The sequence below is a fragment of the Garra rufa genome, chromosome 20, assembly GCF_049309525.1.
Source record: "Garra rufa chromosome 20, GarRuf1.0, whole genome shotgun sequence".
Taxonomy (NCBI): Eukaryota; Metazoa; Chordata; class Actinopteri; order Cypriniformes; family Cyprinidae; genus Garra; species Garra rufa.
This window is the reverse complement of record NC_133380.1, coordinates 25,149,753-25,168,250: the sequence shown is the minus strand read 5'-3', so window position 1 is coordinate 25,168,250 and position 18,498 is coordinate 25,149,753. Positions and strand designations below refer to the sequence as shown.

General features: G+C 38.6%; 1 protein-coding gene across 2 annotated transcripts in view; it reads left to right on the top strand.

The window, feature by feature from the left end:
* The window catches only part of nlgn1 (neuroligin 1), a 293,385-nt gene extending 275,469 nt beyond the window's left edge, over positions 1-17,916 (top strand). For both annotated transcript variants that reach the window (XM_073825378.1, XM_073825377.1), the window contains 3 exons: positions 9,523-9,735; positions 12,476-13,265; positions 13,916-17,916. In XM_073825378.1, coding sequence (XP_073681479.1) covers positions 9,523-9,735; positions 12,476-13,265; positions 13,916-14,756 — 1,844 coding nt within the window. In that variant the 3' untranslated portion in view covers positions 14,757-17,916. The remainder of the gene's footprint in view (positions 1-9,522; positions 9,736-12,475; positions 13,266-13,915) is intronic.
* Positions 17,917-18,498: the final 582 nt, after the last annotated feature.

Here is an 18,498-nt window from a genome sequence, read left to right as displayed (position 1 = left end):
TTGTTATGTTATGTAATATATTATTACTTTATGTTAAGTTGTTGTGCTTTGATCAGGTTCAAGGGATTTTTATTGTCATTTCTCCCACAGGGAGAATTGAAACACAGTATCTCCGATAGCATCATAACACAAGAAATAATGATACATCTAACAATAGCAACAATAATGACAGCACATTGCAATAAGCAAATATATGCAGCGTTATCTTTTAAATTAAAATAGAATAATGAGTCTGCAAATGTTGCAATGAGGTAAACCATGGTGTGTGATAATAAACATTAAATCGTAGTCATTAAAGTAGAGTAGTACAATAATAAACAGTAAATTGTAGTTCTTAAAGTAGAGTAGTGAAAAGTATGTTTGGAGGGAGAGTTACATGGCATCCAGAGTCCATTTGTTTGAGTTAAAAATGAAGGTAGTGGTCAGCCACAGCTAAGTAACCTGATTACCTGAGAAAAGAACTGTGTCTTTGTCTGGATTATATTTGTTTGTGTCAGGTTATGTAATGTTGTGTTATGTTTTGATTATGTTGTGCTACATCTGGGTTATGTTATGTTTGAGTTACTGTATGTTGTATTATGTTATGATGTTTTACTTTATGTGTTACGCGTTATGTTGTGTTATGTTATGTTGTGTTATGTTATGTGCTGCTTTTCCAGCATGTTACATCTGGGTAATGTTATGTTTATTTATTATAGATTATATAGTATATATGGGTTATGTTATGTCTGGGTTATTTTACATTACATTATTTCATGTTATGTACTTTGTCTAGATTGTATGTGCTGTTATGTTGTGAGCTGTTTTGTTATATTGCACTATTACTTTAGTTACTTTATGTGCTACACTGTTATGTTATGTTATGTTATGTTATGTTATGTTATGTTATGTTATGTTATGTTATGTTATGTTGTTACTTTACGCTAGGATGTGATCTACATGAGTACATGATTATGTTATGTCTGAGTTATGTTGTTGCTTTATGTTAGGTTGTGTGCTGTGTCTGGGTTATGCTATCTTTGTTGTATGTTTTGCCTTTCTTATGGTTTGTTTTTTCATGCTTTGTTATGCTTTTTTTTTCTTTTACAACATATTAGGTTACGCTACATTATGTGACTAAAATGTGTATTGAACGGCTATTGCAGTATGTTCATCCAAGTCAGCAAACTGTAGGCCTTACCTAGAGCTAATTTCATTCACTCAGTCCACTGAAATGAGATATGACAAGGATGTTAACCTGATAAGATCTCTGACAGCTGTAATATATGCTAAATAATGCAACAGTCTCTAGGTGTAATACTGTAATCCTTTCCATTATAGAAATGTACATTTAACTTTCATTACCTGTATTTACACTGGGAAGATTACCCTGTCGTTGCATTTGTTTGGACTGCATTTATCCAAAAGTAATGTTGCAAAGTCTACGGCCATTTATTTTTTATTAGTGTTTATTTTTCACCAAATATCCACATGAAAGGCATTCAGCATGTCACTGATCCATCCTCCTTGGAGAGGAGGGAAATAAAAGGCAATGGATTTTTTTTATTTTTTTTTTTTCTAGAAGGAAGTGGGTTACTTTAATGTAATATCCCTAAGAAAAAAATGTTTGAATAAAATTCTGTGTATTTTGCCTGGAGCAGCAGTTTGTAGGTTCTCGATTCTGCATATCAAAGCAGTGAAGACAGGAATAGGTCTGTCAAGTCAAATTCAGTCGGGATCCTGTAGTGGATCCTGGCTTTAGCCTCTGCCAACCCCTCGTGTATTAATCTCCTTTGACGGAGACAATGCTCAGAGCCAGTAATTCATACCATCTGTGGTCACTGTACATTATTCCTTAATTATCAGCATGCAGTACAGCTAGTTACCACTTGAGGCAGTGCTATCACTTTAGTGACTGTAACCTTTTCAAACCAACTTTTGGCAGTTCATTGTGTCGCCTCTTGCAGTTTTGAAACTTGCGCTTTCAGGTGCCAGCCTGTGGTATGGGAACAGATGGAATATGTTTTTAGTCTTGAAGTCCCTGAAATGGATGATAATTCTGTGATGGTAACTGAAAGCATGAAGGTGTTGTCACACTGTAAATATTTTTAGGGACGCAAATACAACAGGAGGGCCAATTTGTCTTACTGCCGGGTGAGTAAAGACGGAACAGACAAATAAAGCTCCAACGGTCTGGCTGCGACATTTCTTTTTTGGAGGGAGACCGAACTGGCAAATGTTCTAATGCAACATCTCTGGGACTGAACCTGCTGCTGCCATCTCTCTTCATCTGTAACCCTGAAAGAAACGTACAATAGTGCCTTTTTCAGTTTCTGTCATTTCTGGCTTTGCTTTGGAGGATCCAGTTTTCTTTCGTTCTTTTTTGTTAGGCCCGTTCTTTTGTACTTTTGAGGTCTTCTCCAGTCAAAACCGAGATTAATTTAACATCTCAAACCATCTGCTTGGGTTCCAGTAGGAATTGATTTAAGTACATGGCACTTGGAACTAATGAATTTAATAACATTATTGTTTGTTTGTTCTTTTATTTGTCTTTGACAAGTTAGATCTGATATATTCACCAATTTGTTCACCAACAATGATGATTGCTTTTAAAAGGGCATTGAGCTTAATTTGGCTATCTTTGTGTTTTGTTTCATCCTGGTAAAATAAGTAGTTTTTTAAAGATTTTTTTTGTTGTTGTTGTTAATAAAAAAAAGTGATGATTATTTTAAAGTAAAATCAGCGCTGATTTTACTTAAAAATAATCATCACTTTTTTATTAACAACAAAAAAAAATCTTCAAAAAACTTTTAAAAGCAGTCACTACTTTCATCATCATTGTTGGTGAACAAATTGGTGAATATATCAGATCTAACTTGTCGAAGACAAGTAAAAGTACAAACAAACATTAATGTTATTAAATTCATAAATTTTTAACACAATAAACTTGAGTATTTGCTTTTAAGAGCACACACACATATGCATACGTATATATTTTACCTTGTAACGTTATCAAAGTACAGCGAGAGAAATTTGAAATGCTGTGGGCGGGGAGAACAGGACTGAACAACACTTGATGCTGAGGCGATTCCATTCAGATATATACAGATTATGCATATCAACAATACTCGAGGCTGAGGCGATTCCCAAATTTAATACAAATGTACCATTCAGATATATAAAGATTATGCATATAAACAATACTCGAGGCTTCCTGAGGCGATTTCTACATTTAATCGCCTCAGCCTAGTGCTCTCCCCGCACACTTCCCGCCCACAAGTTTTTCAAATTTCTCGCGCCGTACTTTGATAGCGTTACACAGTAAAAGAGATATCCACTTTTAAATTATTTTACAGACCCCTAAGGTCCACACTGAATACATTTCTACAAAACGAAACAAATAAATATATCGTATTGTATGTAAAACATATTAACGTAACATGCTGACCTGAAGGCTATATGGCAAACGTGCGGTCGTGCAAATTCAGACATTTAATTACGATTTCGTTATTCATGTTCACAAACAACGTCAATTGACTAATAACCACTGAACCACACGTTTAAATGGTGCATTATCGAGTATATTGATTAAAACTGATTATCAACTTACCTTTCATCCGAGTCCGGGAAGAAAATGCAAATAGCGGTCGATCAGAAATTTCCGAGCAGCAAGTGCATCATGACGTCACAAATAAAACGTCTGAAACAACGTTATATTGGCTGAAACTGAAATATTTAATTAGATGTGAAGTTGAGATAAATTTATACACATTTAAGTTGAAAGAATGTACAATTCTACATAACAATTTGGAAAGCAGAAAGTCAAGTTAAATAGACTCAAATAGGTATAGTAATCCAACTTACACCCAAGTTCACTTTTTAGAGTGTGGTATTCCTTTAACCTTTTAAGTTAACTTTTAACCTTTTAAGTATTCTGTGGTATTCCTATTTGTTTATAATTTTGTTTATAATCGACTATAGTATAGTTTTATAAATAATACATGCTAAATAAGCCTTTATTTCACAATGTCTTCTAAGCAATGTCAATTTCAGCATTATATTACAGTTTTCGCTGTTACTCCTATATAGGCATCAAAAAAAATTGTCATGAATTACAGTAAATTTTATTATGCCTTAGCAAAAAATGTTAAATTGTATATTAAATTCTATATATTAGTATATTAGTTTTATTATATCACATATTTTTTCTCAAGGTCATTTTTTTTTAAATACCACACACACACACACACAGAAGAGAGAGAAAATAAGAATTACCACAAAATGCATTTCTTACAGTAAATATTTGTCATATAGAATGTGCTGTGGTAATCCTGTCATAAGTAGCTCTGCTCCAATACTTTTGGTATTACCACACAAACACACACACAAAAACAACAACAGAAAAAAACACATACCATCTAATGGTAAATTCCTGTGATAGTATACAACAAAAAGTGCTGTAGTAATCATATCATAATTATCTCTGCTTTAGTACTTTGGTATACCATACAAAAAATAAAATAAAATAAAAAAATAAATAAAGAAAAAAAAAGAAAAAAAAACACATATGCCATCTATGGTAAATTCTTACAGCAGAAAGTGCTATGGTAATCCTGTCATATTTAGCTTGTGTTGGTATTACCACAAAAAAGCAACAGAAAAACCACATATGGCATTTAATGGTAAATTCTTGTTATACTGTACAACAGAAAGTGCTGTGGTAATCCTGTTATATTTAGCTATGCTCATTTGTTATGTGGTAAATGTATGTTGTACTGTTGCAGTACCACAGGATTACCACTGGACATTTTTGTAAGGGAAGCCTCTCTGTGGCTTTTTCATCTAGTTTTGAATTTCACTTTGGGGGCCAAATGATCACAATCTGTTTCCATTTTTATTTATCTGTTTGGACCATTCCCAGTATGACTTACACTGCAGGGCTTCAGGTTACTGTAATATGAAAACTTGGATCTGAAGAGGTCAATCCATACAGTTGTTTGGTACATCACGATATCATTCTCCAAAGGACCACCAGCACAAAACGACCCTTTTTTTTACTATTACAATTAAAGTTTGTAGATGTTATTTGACACTATCATAATTTCCAGAAATTTGTACACTTTACAAAGATAAGAATAGAGGTTGGTTATCTTACACAGACAACATTAAAGGTTTAACACTCTGTACTTGAGTCTGGGTAACCTTGTAAGGGAATAGCCTGCAATGAAATGTTTGTATTTATGAGTTATGCTTCACTTTTGAAGTTTAAATTTAATAATCTTCTGAGGAAGGGACTCTGAAGGTCTGAAGTCATACATCAGAAATCTTTTGAGAGGATAGATGATATAAAAATTAAATTTCTTTCTAAATAAATGTAAAATCCCTGTTGATAAAACAAACATATGCTGGTTAGGTATGTGTTGAGGCATTGTAGCTGGTTTGAGCTGGTTTAAGATGGTCCAAGCTGGTCCATAGTTGGTCATGAGCTGCACCAAGCTGGTCCTAGTTGGTCATGAGCTGGTTTAAGCTGGTCTTTAGTCGGTCTTGAGCTGATTTAAACTGGTCCTTAGTTGGTCATAAACTGGTCCATGCTGCTCCTAGTTGGTCATGAGCTGGTTTAAGCTGGTCCTTAGTCGGTAACGAGTCTAGTCTGGTCCTAGTTGGTTATGAACTGGTTTAAGGTGGTCCTTAATTGGCGGTGAGCTGGTTTAAGATGGTTCTTAGTTGGTAGTGAGCCGGTTTAAGATGGTCCTATTTGGTCATGAGCTGGTTTAAACTGGTCCTTAGTTAGTCATGAGCTGGTCTAAGATGGTCCTAGTTGGTTATGAGCTGGTTTAAGCTGGTCCTAGTTGGTCATGAGCTGGTTTAAGATGGTCCTTAGTTGGTCATAAGCTGGTCCAAGATGGTCCTAGTTGGTCATGAACTAGTTTAAGCTGGTCCTAGTTGGTCATGAGCTGGTCCTTAGTTGGTCCAAAGCTGGTTTAAGATGATCCTAGTTGGTCATGAGCTGGTTTAAGCTGGTCCTAGTTGGTCATGAGCTGGTTTAAGATGGTCCTTAGTTGGTCATAAGCTGGTCCAAGATGGTCCTAGTTGGTCATGAGCTGGTTTAGGCTGGTCCTTAGTTGGTCATAAGCTGCAACTAGCTCCTGCTCAAGACCAGCTTAGGACCAACTTATAACCAGCTACCATGCTTCAAAATATACCTTGTCAGCATATGCTTCTTATGTTTCTTCAACAGGAATAGGAACACTAATTAATTCTAAATGGTACAAGTAAATGTAGGCATCACAATGTTATAATGTACAGTATGAAAAACGGATATTCTTTTTGAGATTGGCTAAAGCTTATATTTACAGTGTTATTAGTCTTTTTTAAAGATGAGCGTTGTCAGTCAAATTTGCACGCAGAGTTAAATATCCTATATTGTCTGTGTATATTTCTAATAACAGAATATTGTTGTCGTCCAAAGTGCCCTACTGACCCTTAATCTTACAGAAATTAGTCAATACCGCTTACGCAGCAAATCCTCTCCTTGACTACTGTGATAAAAATGCACAATTATTGCCTGTCTCATTAAAGCGCATTGTTGTGAATCTGTTTTCTCCACATTGTACCAAATACATTTCCATTCACGAGCCCAGGATATTCACTGTCTGAGCAGAGGGAGGCCCTTTTGTTCCCCTGTGATTGGATTGCACCTCTCCGCATACATGAGGATGGAAAGCGGGCCGCTGCCTGCCTGCGTTAACAGCCAAATGTGCTCGCGGCTCGGCGCCGCAGGCACGAGCACCTGACAGCCTGCCATTTGATTGCTAATCATTTTCGAGCCTGTGCCTGGTCTTTTTGATTTGCTCTGCACACTGCCTTGGCTAAATGGAATCAATTAAATGCGTGCTTGTATTCGACGGCCACTTCCAGGAGATCAACTTCTTGATGTAGCAACACAACTAGATTAATTAAATCCAATAAAGAACTCAATTAACAAAAGGAAGGTAGCGGAGGAAGGGTCAGATGAATTTGTGTGTGCGTTCTGTGTACAGATCCAAAGTTATTCCAGAGTCTTTTGTTTCTTGTTGTCTGCGTTGGTAAATGAGCTTACTGTAAAGCACTTGTTGTGTTGCTTTATTATTATTTTTCATGTGTTCTGGGACTACGAGGGCAATTACAAGACCCAAATGGTGATCTGTTCACTGAACATGCACACAATCATTATTCCAGAAGCACCCTCAAGATGTATATTCCCAGGATAAACTACTGTAGTGAAGTAGTTACTGGCTAGTTTTCCATTAAAACACACCACTGGGTTACTTCAGTGTAATCACTTGTAATATATTGCCACAAACTTTGTTGTTAATTTGAGTGCACTTAAGTCAAAGTCAAGGGGCAAAACAACAGCTGCATTCTCCAGTGACCCCAGAGAGGTGCAATTCCATTTTTTTTCTTACAATCAGGGTTAATGTAAAACCACAAAAAAAAAAAATATATTGATTAATATAGTATAAAGTTAGGAATCACTGTTAACAAACAGTACAAGGTTTCAAAACACAGTGAACCTTGTAATTAACTTGCACCACACAAGAGTCTTCACACACCACTGATTTGAGTATTTTACTGTTAGCATGTTGCTAAGCTAACACCACAATAACTGACCTGATTTGGAAGGATTTAAATGTAGCAAAACAATTTTAAGTTAGCATGCTGCTAAACTAACACAATAAATGACTTGATTTGGAAGGTTTTACATATAGCAATGTCTTAGCAATGCATTCCTCACAGAAGGCACAGAAGACTTTTTACTCGGCACTGATTTCTGTGGAGTTTGTTAGCATGTTGCTAAGCTAACATCACAACTGACCTGATTTGAAACGATTTACATGTAGCAATGTACTCTGTGCATACAAATAGTGTTCCTCCCATGAAGCACATTAGAGACTCTTGCCTTACAAAAATTAACAATGTTTTAACTGTAAATAAAAAATAAATAAAACATGGTAAACCATGATAGCTGCAAATTAACCATGGCTTTGCTACACTAACCATAGTTTACCCATCATATTAGTAATAAAACTGTGGTTATACAAATGATATGCAATATCCCTGCTGAAAAAAACAGCTAATACCAGCCTAGGCTGGTTGGCTGGTCTTAGCTGGTTTAAGCTGGAAGCGGCTGGTTTTAGCTGGTCTCCCAGGCTGGTCAGGCTGGTTTTAGCTGGTGGTTTCCCAGCCTGACCAGCTAAGACCAGCCTGGCCAGGCTGGAAAAGTGGACAAAACCCCTCTAAAACCAGCCTGCCTTCCAGCTATGACCAGCTAAAACCAGGCTGGTTGACCAGCTAAAACCAGCCAACCAGCCTAGGCTGGTTTTAGCTGTTTTTTTCACCAGGGATCCCTGTTGAAAAAAAAAAAAAAAAACAGCATATGCTGGTTAGGTATGTTGGTGCTGGGATGCTGGTTTTAGTTGGTTTATGCAACAGGGATGCCAAAAAAAAACATGGTTACTACACTTTATTCTACAATAAAACCATGGTTAATTTTTCATAATCAGTATCCATTGATTTCAGTACTTGTGCATTGAGTTTGTTGTTAGCATGGTGCTAAGCTATAGAAAACAGAAATAGGCCTTCTGGGTACTGCATTCCAAATCAGAACTATTTAATCCTCCATTTTAGATGATTTATTTTTACTTGTCACAGTGGGATTGCCTACTTTGTGAAGAATACATGTGATGCTGAATTTAAATTTGACCAAATAAAGATAACATATAATGCCTTAAAATGCAGCCTACATAGGGTGCTCGCTAGGTTTTGGAACAGTGCAGAGGAATTCCTTAATCTCTGTATGTTTGGCTGATTTAATTTCATTTATAATTTTTTACATAAATAGTACTAAAATAGTCTAAAAAATTATGCTGCATTTAACCAAAAAACACAGACTCTGTGTTGTGTGCCAGAGAGGAGAGGCCGACTGTGAGATTCAAGAAATAAACAACTATTAAAAACTGTTTACATAAGCTCTCCTGAGGTGAACAAGCGTTCCCTGCTGAAAAAAACAGCATATGCTGGTTAGGTAGGTTTTGGTGCTGGGATGCTGGTTTTAGCTGGTTTATGCTGGTCCTTTGCTGGTTAATGCTGGTCCTTAGCTGGTTAATGCTGGTCCTTTGCTGGTTTATGCTGGTCATGTTGCTGGTCAAGGACCAGCATAAAGCAGCAAATGGCCAGCATAAACCAGCAAAGGACCAGCATAAACCAGCAAAGGACCAGCATTAACCAGCTAAAACCAGCATCCCAGCACCAAAACCTACCTAACCAGCATATGCTGTTTTTTTTCAGCAGAGTAAGAACTACATTTCATGGATGTTTAAAACAAATATTTGGAGGGAGGGATGAGAATGTTTCCTCTCATTTTAGAAATGTGTCACTTTCTCTGACATACTTTCATCTGCAGTTTGCTATTGAATATTTCAATAGCTTTCCATCTTTGCTAAGGTTTTAAAATTGCACTGCAATGCACACAAACACTAATTTGCTTCCTTGTTCTGTCTGCAGGTTTTTTGAGCACAGGAGACCAGGCAGCCAAGGGAAACTATGGACTTCTTGATCAAATCCAGGCCCTGCGCTGGACGAGTGAAAACATTGCATTCTTTGGGGGTGACCCTTTACGCATTACTGTTTTTGGCTCTGGAGCCGGGGCCTCGTGTGTCAACCTGCTGACTCTTTCCCATTATTCTGAAGGTAACCGTTGGAGCAATTCAACCAAAGGTACAATACAGAGGTTTTAACTTTTAAACAATTTTCGTCTGCATGCTATAGCTGTTTGTGTTACGAGCTCATTTGAAAGTTCATCTCCGTGCTTTTTTTTTTGTGTGGTTTTGAACTTTACACATTTGCATTTGAAAATCGAATCGCAATCTCAGTTGTGAAAAACCTGTGACAGAAAACAGAGCTCAAGAATGTAATGCAAAAATCCTAAAATCAAAGAAAGTTCCACTGCAGTTGGCCCAGCATTTGGCAAGCTAATTTTTCATCATGCTTTTAGCTGCTTTAACTCACTCCATTTGACCTGATATCACTTGTTTATGGAAATTAAATCTCCGTAGGTCGTTTCATTTTCCCGTCTTTATTTAGCTGAGTCCATACACATCACCAGGCATGCCATGAGCACACTGCCCAAATACGGCATTCACCTTCCATTGGCACAAAAAGGGTAAATACATTAATTCCATTTTGAGTCTCTCTGCTTGGAAGATTGCTTTGTGAAGAGGTCTCCTGGCACAGACCTGCTTTAAGGTTGTCACTATCATTCAAATGAACTCAAAGACACCTTTGGAAGAGACTTTCGTGTGCCATGCGATTGCTTAGCCCTGAGGCAAGCCGTGCACTGCTTAATCTTGAAAAAATTTCATATATTTCACATCTTTTCCTTTTCTTTTTAATTTTAGCAGTATATTCTTCATTCACAAATATTTTTGTCTGTTCAAGCCAAATTGTCACCGTTTCGTTGAATTGCAAACTGAAACAACCCCTTATCTCCATTTAATTTCCATGTGTGTTTTTATAGTTTTTTTGTCTCCTTTAGTAAGAACATGTTTTTACTCATAACTGCACTGGTAAGACTGAGATCCCAGGGGTTGTCATGGTAACAGAGTAACTCAATTTTCCTCTCTCTTGCTCTTTCTGTCTGTCTTTCTCTCTCATACACACAAACACACTTTCTCTCCTGCTCACTCACTTGTTTTTTTGTCTTGATGTTTGTGCATGATATCTGCTTCTCTTCAATGGTGTGGGTCAATTTTCTTGACGTTTGTCTATATGTGAGAAGGGTTTACAGCGTGTTAATGTGCTGTAATTAAATTCTAGAAATAGATTTAAAGTTTCCCTCTAAAAATTACATGAAAAACTAAAATGTTGATCAGCTCTGTGTACTATTCGAGTTCATCAGCATTCATATGTTGACTTGCATGGCCTCTTTTCCCAAACCATTTAAGATTTGCATAAAAACGGCTAAACTGAGATGTGATAATTTGCTCCAGCTTGCATACGGAGGAGCACTTTCTGTGTAAATAGCCTACGGTGGGGTCCAGAAGTCTGAGCGCACATTTAAAATCTGCTATTTTTCCCTATTTAAAAACTGAATTTTAAACAAAAGTTTACAATTTTGAAAATTCTTAAACATTTATTTAAATATACAGTATTGACTTTTACAGTTGAGGTCAAAAGTTTACATATACCTTGCAGAATCTGCAAATTGTGAATTATTTTGCCAAAATAAGAGGGATCATACAAAATGCATGTTATTTTTTTATGACCTGAATAAGGTATTTCACATAAAAGATGTTTCCATATAGCCCACAAAAGAAATAATAGTTGAATTTATAAAAATTACCCTTTTCAGAAGTTTGATTCTTAATACTGTCTTGTCACCTGAATGATTTTTTTTTTTTGTTAATTATGAGTGCCTTGTATGTCCTGAACAGTTAAACTGCCTGCTGTTTTTCAGAAAAATTCTTCAGGTTCCACAAATTCTTTGTTTTTTCTGTATTTTTGTGTATTTAAACCCTTTCAAGCAATGACTGAAGACAAGGAGGGACTCACATGCAACTATTACAGAAGGTTCAAATGCTCACTGATGCTCCAGAAGAAAAAAACATGCATTAAGAGCCAGGGGGTGAAAACTTTTTGAATTTGAAGATCAGGGTAAATTTTACTTATTTTGTCTTCTGGGAAACACATAAGTATCTTCTGTAGCCTCTGAAGGGCAGTACTAAATAAAATAAAAAAAACCATATGCTATTTAGGCAAAATAAGAAAAATGTACACATCTCCATTCTTTTCAAAAGTTTTCACCCCTGGCTCTTAATGCATGGTTTTTCCTTCTGGAGCATCAGTGAGTGTTTGAACCTTTTGTAATAGTTGCATATTAATCCCTCAGTTGTCCTTAGTATGAAAGGGTTTAAATGGCCAAAAAAGCAGAAAAAACAAAGCATTTGCGGGATCTGAAGGATTTTTCTGAAGAACAGCGGGCAGTTTAACTGTTCAGGACAAACAAGAGACTCATAAACAACTATCACTTAAAAAAAAAAAAAGCTGTTGATCGTTCAGGTAATAACTTGATTAAGAATCAAGTGTATGAAAACTTTTGAACAGGGTCGTTTTTATAAATTCAACTATTATTTTCTTTTGTGGACTATATGTAAACATATTTAATGTGAAATATCTTATTCAGGTCAGTAAAAAATAACATTCATTTTGTATGATCCCTCTTATTTTGGTAAAATAATTGACACGCAGATTCTGCAAGGTGTATGTAAACTTTTGACCTCAACTGTATTTATTCAGTTAAATATTATTTACAATTCTGAATTCTTGAAATTATCATTTGTAATAAAAATGTATTAAATAAATGGAAGTAGGTGGTCACTAGTGGTCTCAGACGTTTGGATCGTACTGTAGCCTGTTGCGGTTGTTCTCCTTGTGATGCCGTCTTGTTTTTCCTATGCAGGTCTTTTCCAAAGGGCCATAGCCCAAAGTGGCACAGCCTTGTCCAGCTGGGCTGTCAGCTTTCAACCAGCCAAGTATGCCCGCATGCTGGCCAAAAAGGTGGGGTGCAACCTCAAAGATACAGTGGAGATGGTAGAGTGCCTACAGAAAAAACACTACAAAGAACTCGTGGAGCAGGACATCCAGCCTGCTCGCTACCACATCGCCTTTGGACCCGTCATTGACGGCGATGTCATCCCCGATGACCCTCAAATCCTCATGGAGCAAGGGGAGTTCCTCAACTACGACATCATGCTGGGCGTCAACCAAGGCGAGGGGCTGAAGTTTGTGGAACTCATTGTAGACAACGAGAACGGAGTTCAAGCCAATGATTTTGACTACGCCGTGTCGAGTTTTGTGGATGATTTATACGGTTACCCCGAGGGGAAAGACATCCTGCGGGAGACCATTAAGTTTATGTACACTGACTGGGCTGACCGCCACAACCCAGAGACCAGAAGAAAGACCCTGCTGGCGCTCTTCACAGATCATCAGTGGGTGGCTCCAGCAGTGGCGACAGCAGACCTCCACTCCAGCTTTGGCTCGCCTACTTATTTCTACGCCTTCTACCATCACTGCCAAACAGAGCAGGTGCCACCCTGGGCTGATGCAGCACATGGCGATGAGATCCCATATGTGTTCGGGCTGCCCATGATTGGTCCAACTGAGCTTTTCCCCTGCAACTTCTCCAAAAATGATGTGATGCTTAGTGCAGTGGTAATGACCTACTGGACCAACTTTGCCAAGACTGGGTAAGTCTCTAGGCAACAGGGCATTGTTTCTAATCAATTAGACTTGAGGCAAACAATACGGCCATTAATTAGGATTCAGAAGTGCTTTTGAATATGACTTTGTTTTGTTGTAAGACCACCAACGCAACCATCTCATAATTCAAGAGTTGAATCTGCTATTGATTACCGTACAATACCCAGTTGTTGCCAGGAAACACTGCTACAGGGTTCCTAAGGTTTAATCATTGCTTAATTGTTTGTTAATGCATTCTCACTCACAAATACTTGTTAAGATTCCCATGGTTATGCTACATTAAATTTAGGCAACTGCTTTTTACGCAACAGCAATTTAGTTTGCTTCAATTTAGGTGTAATGCAGTGAATAAAGTAATGCTGATGATCACTTAGAGTGAGTTTAGTGTTTCTATGACATTGCTGCCTAGACGTGTAATCATCTCACGGGAGGACAACAAATCAATTTGTGGGTAAATGTGTAATTTCTTCTCTCAGGCTAATTCTCGTTAATTTTAAGAGCAGGTGCAGTTGTCAGGAGACCCTAATGAGCACTGAGAGAATATTAGGGGTCTCCAGGCACTCCCATAAGACTTTTCTATAATGGGTTGTGTGATACTTGTCTTACAAAGTACTGAAATCTTCCTTTTACCTTTCAGTGACCCCAACCAGCCAGTTCCACAGGACACCAAGTTTATCCACACCAAGCCTAACCGCTTTGAAGAGGTGGCCTGGACGCGTTACAACCAAAAGGACCAACTGTACCTGCACATCGGCTTGAAGCCCCGTGTCAAGGAGCATTACCGTGCCAATAAGGTCAACTTATGGCTGGAGCTGGTGCCTCATCTCCACAGCCTCAACGAGGTCACCCAGATAATTTCCACCACCACTAAGTTGCCTCCACCTGAGGTCACTCCCCGTACACCAAAGAAGATACCAGTCAACACCAAGAGACCCTACCCTACGCCGTTTCCCACTGAAACACAGGAGAACCACAACCAGAACCAGAACCAGAATCAACCCTTCCTAGAGAATCAGCGGGACTACTCTACCGAACTGAGCGTCACGATTGCCGTCGGTGCCTCGTTGCTCTTCCTCAACATCTTGGCTTTCGCCGCACTCTACTACAAGAAGGATAAGCGAAGGCACGAGGTCCACCGGCGTTGCAGCCCACAGAGGACCACAGCCAATGAGCTGCCCCATACACAAGAAGAGGAGCTCATGTCTCTACAAATGAAACACAGCGACTTGGAGCGGGAGTGCCGGGAGGCCATGCACCCGCACGAGGTGGTCCTGAGAACTGCCTGCCCGCCCGATTACACACTCGCCATGCGCCGTTCGCCGGACGACATCCCTCTCATGACCCCCAACACCATCACTATGATACCCAACAGCATGCCAGGCCTCACCTCCTTACACCCCTTCAACAGTTACTCCAGTGGACAGAATAATACCCTGCCTCATCCACATCCTCATTCACACTCCACCACTAGAGTATAGCCACACACACACATTCTCACACACATACACACAGACAAACACTCCCGCAGATGTGGAGTAAGAGTGTGATGAAGAACGGAGGGGATAGCACTGGGGTGCGGAATACCTTTACCCCCGGTGCTCAGAGGAACAGGAAATAACAATGTGGATTTTGTTCCTCGAGAGCAAAACTATTGTTTTATATTAAAGGCAAAAACAAAAGGACAAAAAAAAACAATTTCTGATGTAATGAAAAACAAACAAAGGTGATTTTTTTACCCTTATATTGTGACAAAACCAGGGCTATTTCCTGGGAACAACTATCAGTCTGGGATTCTTTGAGGAATGGTTTGATTTGGTTACCCGGAGAGGAAACGACGGAAGCACAGAAGAGATGACGTGTGGGAGGCCCTTTGTAAACAAAAGGAAACATATTGTTTTCCCGGGGCACTGAATTGTAGATTACTCTCTTCAGAGCAGACGGGAGATGCTGCTGCTTACCTAATTTAGGCATGTGTTCTCCTTCTGGTGGAGAATGTGGAATACTACAGGAGAACGCAGAGAATGAGAATTCCTCAAGAATATGCACAATAGAGACATTCGCTGAATGTCTTTGAATTCTTTTTGTCAATTTATTTTTGGGGGAACAATTTTATTGTATAGGACGTATTTACATATCTAGATATGTACACAAAGCACCCATGCTCTTTAAGCCCTGGCTGGGGGTGTTGATACTGAGGAATCTGCCTCAAGAGCGTAGCGGGGAATTTATTGGCTTCCTGGCAGATACAGCTTCATCACACAAGTGCTGTCTATACTGAAACTGGTGGACTCAAAGGGAGGCTGGATATTTTTAGCACGACGCGCATGACAATTTATCTGCTTGGTGGCTGTTCTGCTGATTAAGTCATTATTTAAAACAACAAAAAAAATCATTTTCTTCCCCATTTGGATTTGTTTAAGGAAATACTGCTCACAGGAGGAAATGGAATATGCTGACGAGGGTGGACACGGTGGGTTCTGAAGATGCTTACGGGAAGGGGTGGGGATACGCTAACTAGATTGCGTTCGCAAATAGCTCGAGTGAACCTGGTTATAAGGACTAGTTTTGTACATGTGTGTTGGTAAAACTTTTTAATAGTGGTGAATCACTTGTTGTTTGAGCTCCCATGTGTGGGACATTAATGTACTTTTTGATTTGCTCATTGGTCTCAGTTATAATACATTGCTTTGTTCTTTTTTTAAGTTCATTTTCACCTCTTGCTAATAGTCAAATCACCCTACCTTAGGAAAATTTCTTACCTGTAATGTTTGATTCTCATTTCTTTGTTTTCTGTGCTTTACGAGGCAGTCCCCCATGCAGCTTTGAACAACCAGTGACCAACGCAAGGATTTATTCTGTGCGACTTGGAGACTTGCGTTGGTATCCTCTCATCCAGAACTTTCTGTGATTCTCCTGAATGATCATCACAAATGAATCCCACACTGGAGACAGGAGGGCCCCTGATGAAAGAGTGTATTAGGGGGCTTCTGATGTTACGAAGCCCTTGATCTTACCGCTTAAAGCTAGCTATAGAAAGAAAGAAAGCAGAAAGAGAAAGAGAAACTTTTGTCATTTCTACCCAGAGATAAGTGCTTAATGCTAAAGCCAGTTTCACCTGCAAATCTCTCAGTAATTGCTGGTTTTATCCATCCTTGATTATTTGACTCTTCTCAAAGCCTTGTTACGTAACATCCTACATGCTAATGATCGACGCCAATGAATCCCAGGCTAAAGACAGGAGAACCCCCGATGAGACCGTTCGTTAGTGGGCCTTCTGATCTTAAGAGGCCATTGAAGCTAGCTAGAGAAAGGGAATCGAGAAACGATCATGATTAATTTTCTCAGAGCCTCGTTGCATTACATACTACATGCTAAAAAGTCTTGGGGTGCTAACCCGTTGTTCCCTTTCTGTGGATAGTCATTTCAGGATGATTCTTGTTAATCCTTTTTTACTTCTGAGAAATTTGTTTGAACACAAACACCAATGAGAGGGGAACTTCTGCATATTATTTTCTCAGCATGTAGCGTATGATTATAGAAAAACAGCAATAGGTTGGTGATTTGGTTCTCCCAGATCAAAGGTTTCCTTCTTAGCTTTTGTGCTAATGCTGTTTCCTATCCAGACACATACAAACCAGACAAGCGGTAAAAGCTATCTTTTGAATTTTTTTTTTACCTTAGTTCTGCCCTAGCCAGGACATTTTGACATTCATTTCCAAAATCCTGCTCCGCATAGCTAAATATTCAACATCAAATATGTTTTGATTGGCTGAGTTCAGAATAAATTACTTTTGCATATAGAGTAACGGCCAAAGTGAGAGACATTAGAAGTCATTTTGCTAGCAGTACAGCCTTTCACATCTCAAGGTAATTAATTAATAGTTGGTGTGGAAAACATGGAGGTCAAACACAGGCTTATGGGAGTGAATACTTGAGCCCTGGTGAGTAGCTAGTGGCAAAGAACTAATGAGGGAAGCCAAGGAAGGGAACAAGATTGAAAGAATTGTGCTGCTCTTCTTCTGATCAGCCAACTCGTGACACACATTGTCCCCAACAACATGTTCCCGTGCAGAACACAATCTCCTCTGGGCTTTTACTCTCTGTTCTGCCTTCACCTATGACAACTCGGTGCAGTACAAACGGGCCAGAGAGACCATCGCTGCTCTGTATGCCAGTCCCCATCTGCAGGTATGCATATGCAAAGTCAGCCTGCCCATGTGTCCCCCTGCAAAGGAAGCTCCTTTGAATGATATTCAAATTTAATGAACCGTACACCGGTGGGGCGCTCAGAGGATTCATCTTGTGCATGCACATGTACCAAGGAGAGAGATGGGATTCATCTGTAATTGCGAAGATCTCCACAGCTCAGTATGTTTCTTCACACATATGCACATATACTCGCATACACTCATGCCAGGACAAGCCTTGTAACTGAATGTAATGCAAGACTGAGGGCCATTTTCTTACAAACAGCAACCAAATTTCATTATGTGTTTATTTTCTACTGGCTGACCTTGAAAGAAGATCAAAATGGCTGTTGAGAACTACAGAGGGTTGTTGTGATGTAGATTATTTGTCATTTTGTCTTTCTTTCTGGTTAAATAGGATTTAATCTTCTGGAGCACAATAAATGATTTTATCAAGCTCAACTTACATCCGTCTTTCTTTACCACTGCTTTGCCAAAAGGGTTTGTCATTGTTCAAGTATGACTTCTTGGGTTAACTCACTAAAATGTGATTGCAGACATGAGTGCTTGGTGAATGTGGAAACCTCTAGTATTTCAGAGGGCAATAGTTACATGCAAATTTCTCTGCATTTAAATCGTTTGTGTTATTATCCAGGTAAATTGCTATAAACAAATTAAGACAAATTAAGATATTTTTAATGAGCTTTCTGACCCTGCATAGACAGCATCATAACTGACTGAACTGAACAATGCTAGATAGTTAGTAAGGACATTGTTAAAATAGTTCATGTGACATCACTAGTTCAATATTCATTTTATGAAGCTATGATAATACTTTTTGGTGTGCAAAGAAAACAAAAACAATGACTTTATTCAACAATTTCTTCTCTTCCGCGTCAGTCTTCGACATGCGAGAGTACCACGACGTATGCGTGTGGTAATTGCAGACACGAGCGCTTGGTGAACGTGGTATCTTCAGTACTCCAGGGGGTGCTATTTATTTTCAAATGTCTCCGTTATTATCCAGGTTAAT